The sequence below is a fragment of the Chrysochloris asiatica genome, unplaced genomic scaffold, assembly GCF_000296735.1.
Source record: "Chrysochloris asiatica unplaced genomic scaffold, ChrAsi1.0 scaffold00020, whole genome shotgun sequence".
NCBI lineage: Eukaryota > Metazoa > Chordata > Mammalia > Afrosoricida > Chrysochloridae > Chrysochloris > Chrysochloris asiatica.
In genome coordinates this window covers 5262526-5270580 of record NW_006408538.1, presented here as the reverse complement: position 1 = coordinate 5270580, position 8055 = coordinate 5262526, and the positions used below count along the sequence as shown (strand labels likewise).

The window sequence follows — 8055 nt, the reverse complement described above, 5'->3', positions numbered from 1 at the left end:
TTAGAATACCTTAATTGTTCTTAGAAAGATTTACAGTCTCAGAAACCCTGTTATAGGGTCTGTATACAAATTGACTTAATGGCAGTGGTTTTGGTTGGTTTTGGTTTAATTGTTTTGCTTTCCTTTGAACTCCAGTTAAAGTAATAGTTCTCTTGAAAGTTAGTATAATAGTCTTGTTGTCAAAGTTCACATTCCAATCTCATGTTAAGTTTTACATTTTGATAAATCCTTCCCCTCATTCTTTCTTAGCTATACTGGCTTCCAAGGATCATTCTGTGTATACTTCTTCCAACACAGGTTTAGTCTTCTGGCAATCCATGATGTTTTCATTATTCTTCACCAGCACTATAATTCAAATGAATCTATTCATATAAGGTGCTCCTTATTCACTGTTCAACTATCACATGCATATGAGGCTGTTGAAGATACCATGGCTTGGGTCAGTCACACCTTAGTCTTCAAACTGACATCTTTTCTCTTGAAGGGTTCAAAGAGGTCTTTTACAGATTTGCCTAGAGTTGATCAATATGTGTTACTTGATTTCTCGACTGCTGCTTCCATGAGTATTGATTGTGAATCTAAGCAAAATGCAGTCTTTGGCAACTTTAAGCTATTCTCCATTTATCATATTAGTTTGGGGTCTAGTTGTGAGGATTTTGGGTGGTGTTTTTTTTTTTTTACATTGAGGTACAGTCCATGTTAAAGGCTTTGATCTTCACCAGCAGACACTTTGACACTTCTTTGCTTCCAGCAGTGGCATGTAGTTGCCAAACCCACCCTTGTGATTGTGTGGTTTTGTAGACAAGTACCTTCCCATCCTCTTAGGTTAAACTTAATATGAAGAAGCTTCAGAAGGTTTTGGGGGAAATTGAATGAAATTTTTGATGCGTGCTTGTAGATGAAGAGAACAACCACAATGCAGGTGAATATTTAGAGAAGACCAAGAGTTGTGGAAACAGGAAATGGGAATTTAAATGTTTGAAGGGCTATCAGGTTCAAGAGCAGGTTTGTGTTTGCTTCAAGAAAGAGCCCCCCTGGGGGCACAGCTGGTTAAGCATTGGGATGCTAACTGAACAGTGGGCATTTAGCAGTAGCTGCTCTGCTTCTATACCCTAGGGAGTAGATCTACTCTGTCTCATAGGGTCATTATGAATATACTTTCTGGGTTTGTTTTTGTTTTGGCTTCAAGAGTTTTAGGTTGTATCTTTTTATGGAAGTTAAAATGATAAAGATTTTTAAAGAGCTATCTAAAAATGGTAATGGTTTTCCTTTGGAAATGTAGCTTCCTGTGTGTGCATTAAGAGGGTTAGAGTTTGCGCTAAATGTGTAAGATATTTTCTATATTTAAAATGATGAGATTAAGTGTTCAGTATATATTAGGGACATGTGGGGAGTATCCAGGTAAGGGATCACTAGTTTCTTAAAGGAACTCTGGTGGCATAGTGGTTACAAAACAAAGAAACAGCATGGACTCCCCCCAAAAAAACCAACAGATTTTAATAGTATGTTATTTGAGGCATTTCCACACTTTCATTGCCTTTCAATTGTAAATTAACATTTCCTATACATATTTCCAGCCTGACAGCACTTAAAAACAAAAGCAACATGCCATTTGTAAGGGCCACAGTTAGTCTTTTGGTGAGTGTAAAAGAAATACCAGAACATTTACAACAGTTGTTGTTGTTAAGTGCAGTCCATTGGGTTCCAACCCATAGTGATGCTGTACAGGGTTTCCGAGGAGCAGCTAGCGAGCTTGAACCAGCTGTCTGGCAGTTCAAACCAGCTTAACAGTCCAGTGCATTAACTAACACACAGTATCACACCAGGACTCCACATATACAGACTTGTACCTTAAAGCAGTGATCAAATGAGAAGGAAAAGCTTTACTTGGATAGACTTTAGAGCAGAACAGGCACAAAGTATGACTATGCTTGATTGTTTTTGTTGTTAATTGCCATCGAGTCGGTTCTGACCCAACTGCATAGGGTTTCCAAGGAACAACTGGTGAACTTGAACCACTGACCTTGTATTTCAAACGGCTTAGCAGTCTGGCACATTAACCCATAGCGCCACCCCAGGACTCCATATGCTTGATTAGAGATCCTTTAATTCTTCAGCCACCTTTTGACCTTTCCAGATTATTTTTACTTACCAAATAAAATTCCCTTCATTTGGTTCCTTTCTACTCACTGGTTCTCATGATCTTTCAGTCCACATTTACAAAGGCCCCCAATTGACAAATGCAGCTTTGTCCCTCCCCACTACTCTGGGGCTTCTGCTGCTTATCTCAAATGCTGGAGTATCAGAGGTGATTTGAGAGAAACAGAACCCAGTGTTAGTCCAACACAGGATGTCAACAGAAAATGGCAAACTATGTGACTGTATGATTCACATCTCCAAGGAGAAGAGAACCTGTTGTTTCTGTGTCTAGATCTAGCTTGTTATGAAGCTAATAAGACTACCAATAATGTAATTTTAATTGCATGAGACTTTGATTGACACTGACTTAAAAAATATAAAATGTATAACAGTGTTACTATTCAGATAAGGTTGAGTAGAATTGAATCTGATGACATTTTAATCAAGATCTTGGAAAAATACATTAATAATTTAACTGTTATGGAAGGATAATTTATTTATGGATGTATCTATTGTCACATGCTCAGCTTTGATTTGGTTTATATGTTGCATCTAATAGTGAAATCTTTGTAACACCAAGTTGAGTAGGGCATACTTTAGAAGTTAGGAAGACACTTCAGTGGAATTCAGATTTTGACTTTAGGAAATTGCTGTTGTTAAGTGCCCGTCTAGTAGGTTCCAGATTTCAGTGACTCTGTATAGAGATTTCCGAGGAGCTGCTGGTGGGTGGGTGTGTACCACCACCCTTGCGGTTAGCAGTCCAGTGCTTATCCTACAGCGCTGCACCAGGACTTCAGGACATTGTTGGCAAGTATCAAACCTAAACCACAGATGAATTTTTTATAATCTGTTGTTATATAATTGCAAATGAGCTATAACTAAAGAATTTGGTTTTGCACAAAGAATTTAACCGTTAGATTAAGGAATTTTTTTTAGTCCCTTAGAACATATATGAGGGAAAATCACTAACAATGTTAGGTGAGCGTAACATGGACCTTTCTTTTAATCTATAATTCTAGGACGACATAGACAGCCTAAACCCAGTTCTCAGGGACAACCCGCAACTTCATGAGGAAGTGAAAGTCTGGGTAAAGGAACAAAAAGTTCAGGAGATTTTTATGCAAGGTAACTATTTTGAAGTTATGCATTGTTTGTTAGAACTAGGTAACATTATTTGCCTTTGGTTGTTCAGTAATAAACCATGTAAATAGAGGAATGAATCTGTTATCTTGAGTTATATATATTTGAGGGACAATTATAATAACAATTTCAATAGAAAGTTAATTGCACTAATTTATTAAAATGATTTGAGTCAAAAGGCTGACATGAAATTATAGTCTCACAGGTGTTGTATTGATAGGAAATTTTCCATATTATAGAATCCTTTAGGTGTGTCCTTCCTGGAGGAGGAAGCATTGTTTGCAGAAGAGGGTTGCCCAAAGCCACAATCAATTTCCTTTGAAGAATGCTGCTGGTATCTGATAAAAGTGGCCTCTTTCTGTGTGCCTTCCTCAACTGTTACCACAATACTAGTCTTGGTTCTGTTTCCGTTTTTAAAAACTTATTTACAGATTTCTCTACATGTGACCTTCAAATCAGTGAGGCTTTGTAGGCTTTGTAGTTTTAGTGATTCCTGTCACTGTACGGAAACATAAAAGCATAGATTGGTGGCATGAAGTGTTGATAATGTTGTTGATTGTTTCCTTTAATAATAAAAATAGAACTCTTGTCAAATTACCCTACTTATCTCCCTCACCCCAAATTTCCATTTCATTTACGTTTAGCATTAATAGAGATATCACAAAATAGTGGCTGTTTTGGTTCATATGGGCATTTGCAGCAACAAATCACTTCTTAAACTCTTCATAGGCAAATTATTATTTATACATTTTTAGTATACAGAAGTTTCTAGAAATAGCTTCCTTCCATGATCTCCCATGCACCTATCACTCAGCCTCAGCCATCTATCAAACTTTGACTCATCCTGTCCACCATCCACAACCCCTTGAACTTCCCTCAGATTTCAGATATCACCTTATTCTATCAATTTTTAAAACAAATCACCATGCCATTCTTGTAAATAATAAAATTACTAATTTCTTATAAGTACTGGTTTATTTGGTTCAAATTTTAATACCTTACATAAAGTCTAAGCGCTGCTTTTACAATTTTTTTTTTTTTTTTCCTTTTTAAATGTTGGGTCCAAACAAGCTTTGCTCATTGTGATTTAGCTGATATGCTGATATGACCTCTCTCTTTTTTCTTTTCGCTCCCCCTTTTTTGTAATTGATTTGTTGAAGAAACAAGGCTAATTGATTTTTTAAAAGATAATGAAAATTTTATAACAACTTTCTAAAGCCCCCTTGTACTTACAGTGAATGATTAGGCAATATAATCCCCTCACCATCTTTTGTAGAATTGTCAGAGACTAACTCCAAATTGTGCTAGTTGGTGGGAAAATCTAATGTAGCAAATGTTTTAAGGGAATTGAAGATCAGTCCTATTTGGAAGAATTCTGTAAGCATTTTCTATACCGGTTAGGTTAAAAATCATGGAGTCTTAGAAAAGACTTGTTTTATGGATTATGGCTGATAAGTAAGTAGTGCTTACTTATCACCTCCATTAAATCGCAATCAGCATCTTCTCTTCTCCCAGTGAATATTTAATGTAAATACAGGTCATGTGAAGTACTTTTTATAATGTATTATATTGGTTTGAGACTGACATTGGAGTAGATTTTCTTTAGCCTGGCAAATAAATACTAAACCATCACTTGGTATTTTAAATCTTTTATGACTATAAAAGAAAACATACACCATAGGATCAGAAAAGTAAATTCAATTTGAGCGCTTTCATTTAACCTATTAATTATATTTTCCTAAATTTTAAATGGGTTAACACCTAACTAGGAATTGGATAAGATTAAAGTACTTGGCAGAGTTTGAAAACACTTGTAGTAAATGTATAATGCTGTTTGTTAATTGAGTTTTTGTATTCCTCCCTAACAGTTTCTATTAAACTTACAAGTATTAACCTTTTGCATATTTGGGAATTAAAAACATTTTCATCATTGTGATCTTTTTCTGTGGAATGAATTTTTCTCATATAAACATATCTGAATATATGCAGAAATATGTTGTTGTTAAGTGCCGTCAAGTCTGTTCCCACCCATAGCAATCTTGTAGAGAGTTTCCAAGGAGCAGCTGGTGAGCTTGAACCGTCGACCTTGCAGTTCAAATGGCTTTGCGGTCTGGTCTGGTTTTGCAGTGCCATACCAGGACTCCATACAGAAATATTGCCTTTATTATTTAATCATTTACTAAAGGCTTTTCTATATATCTGTGTAGCTAACTAAAGGAAGCTTAACCCAAAAGTATACCACCATATTGCTTTATAAAAACATTTTCAGGCCTGTGTTTATAAATTCATTTAGCAGTCGCTGCATGTTTTAAGACTTTGGTCATCTTTTCCAACTATCAAAAGTAAAACTTTGTTTTTGCTTATGGTAATGTTTGGAGTCTTCTAGTTGACAAAACTTTACCATAAGCAACAACAAAGTTTTGGTAACTGGAAGACTCAAAATACCAAGTTCTAAATTGCCTTTCCATTTCAGCCTTGTACACCAACTTTTTACCAGATAGCTATTTAACCATACAACTTTCTAGACTTCTGTAACTTTGCTTTTTTATGGTCCTTTTATTAACTCATGATCACAGAAATATTGAGTTACCTTTCTGACTAAAAGTACTTTTATTTCCACTAAATCAGTAAGTATGTGCATCTGGTTTTGGGTACAATGATGATCTGATTCTAAAATATATTCACTTCTAAAGTATTTTCTTAAAAATTGATGTTGGGTATGATATTACTCACTAATCCCATATCTCATATTTCTTCTGAAAGGTATAGTTCTCAGATGAAAATGTCTCCACTTAAGATATCTCTGTTTCTTGTGTTTTATTTTTGAAGGTCCTTATTCCTTAAATGGATACAGAGTAAGAGTATATAGACAAGACTCTGCCACCCAGTGGTTTACTGGCATAATTACTCATCATGATCTCTTCACCCGCACCATGATAGTTATGAATGATCAGGTAAAATTCCAACTAATCTTCCTGAAAAAAGCTCTGTATAATTCACATATCCCATGCCAGAAAACTACTGTATCAATTGGTCAGTACTAAATGGTTTTCATCTCTGGGTTTTTAGTAAGTTTAAATATATCAGATATGTTATACAGATATCATGTTATATAATGTGGGGAGTTTCATCTCTGGGTTTTTAGTAAGTTTAAATATATCAGATATGTTTTACAGATACCATGTTATATAATGTGGAGAGTATAAAAAATCCCAGTGCCATGGCTTCCTACCCATAGTCACCCTCCTGGACAGAGTGAAACTGATCCATAGGGTTTCCAAGGTTATAAATCTGTACAGAAGCAATTGCCACATCTTCCCCCTGTGGAGCCAGTCTGGTGGAGTCCAACTGCCATTGAGCTTGTAAACTAACAATGTCAAACTTATTTTGATATTGACAAAATTAGTCCCTGAAATTGAGGCATGAAATTCTTTTAATTGATTCGGATTTGGTTTTGGTGGGTTTTTTCTTTTTTTTCTTAAGTCCTTACGTCAGCTCAAATTTTCTAAAAAGTCTTAGTTTTTCTCTTTCCAAACGGATTTTTTCACTAATTAAAACTTAATGCACACAGTACTTTTTGTTTGTTTGTTTTCCCACTCATTTCCAGAATAGATAATGCCTGCTGAATTTTACAGTTAGTGTTGGGTTTTAAATAAAATCTGAAAGTATTTAGATTGCTCTTCTTTTGTGGGGTAGGAGTAGAGCAGTGCAAAATCTATAACTGGTGAGGGTATCTGAATAAATGAGAGTGCTGTTACAAGCAAATCACATGCATTGGTTTAACATTTCGGGCAAAATGATAAAAATAATGTTAGATTGCATTTGATTTTTTTTACTAAAGAGCTGACATACTTTGAGCTCTCAATGAAGTAAAAGATCACTTGAATCTTTAAAATAGTCTTTTCTTTGAAGTTCCATGTCCCTTTCCTTAGTAGCCATTTGTGCAATTTTTGTCAAAAGTTTTCCTCTAAGTTGTTATTTTTGTTGTTATAGTTGCTTAAAATAATTTCTGTTTTTAAATACAATATGTACGACTTCCTTGGCATTCATTTTTAGAGTGTCTGTTACCCTCATTTTTCAAGTTATACTTGTATAAAGTAAGTCTCGGTGAGCAGTTAAAATAGATTTCAGAAGGTTAAAATCATAATTAATTTATTAATGTTTAAAATTTATATATTGTAAATACGAACACTGCCTTACAATTTGGAGATCACAAACTAAGTATGTTTCTACTAAATAAAGAAATTGTATTGGTTAATGGATTAACGGATTGTTTAATTTTCATTTTTGTTTCATATCATAAATTAGGTACTAGAACCACAGAATGTCGATCCTTCTATGGTTCAAATGACCTTTCTAGATGATGTTGTTCACTCTTTGTTAAAAGGTGAAAATATTGGCATTACATCACGGCGTAGGTCTCGCACCAGTCAAAACAGCAACATAGTTCACGTATGTATGTTTGTTAGTAGTGGATTATTATAAAATATTTACTTTTAAGCTGTTTAGGATCAGACAGTGAACGGTCATTGTTAATTGGTTATTTTTAGGGTCATTATACACGTGCCCAAGCAAATAGCCCCAGACCAGCAATGAACTCCCAAGCTGCAGTACCAAAACAGAATATACACCAGCAACAAAGAATTCGTCCAAATAAGAGAAAGGGCTCAGATAGCAGCATACCAGATGAAGAGAAAATGAAGGAAGAAAAATATGATTATATAACACGAGGAGGTAGGTCCTCTCTCTCTCTCTTTTTTCGCCCCCCCTAAGAAA

The 8055-nt window shown here is 35.1% G+C and overlaps 1 protein-coding gene across 2 annotated transcripts in view; it reads left to right on the top strand.

Annotated features, from left to right (window-relative positions):
* The window catches only part of JMJD1C (jumonji domain containing 1C), a 247399-nt gene that overhangs the window by 188243 nt on the left and 51101 nt on the right, over positions 1–8055 (top strand). For both annotated transcript variants that reach the window (XM_006835811.1, XM_006835812.1), the window contains 4 exons: positions 3159–3264; positions 6109–6233; positions 7588–7731; positions 7830–8013. In XM_006835811.1, the coding sequence (XP_006835874.1) occupies positions 3159–3264; positions 6109–6233; positions 7588–7731; positions 7830–8013 (559 nt within the window). The remainder of the gene's footprint in view (positions 1–3158; positions 3265–6108; positions 6234–7587; positions 7732–7829; positions 8014–8055) is intronic.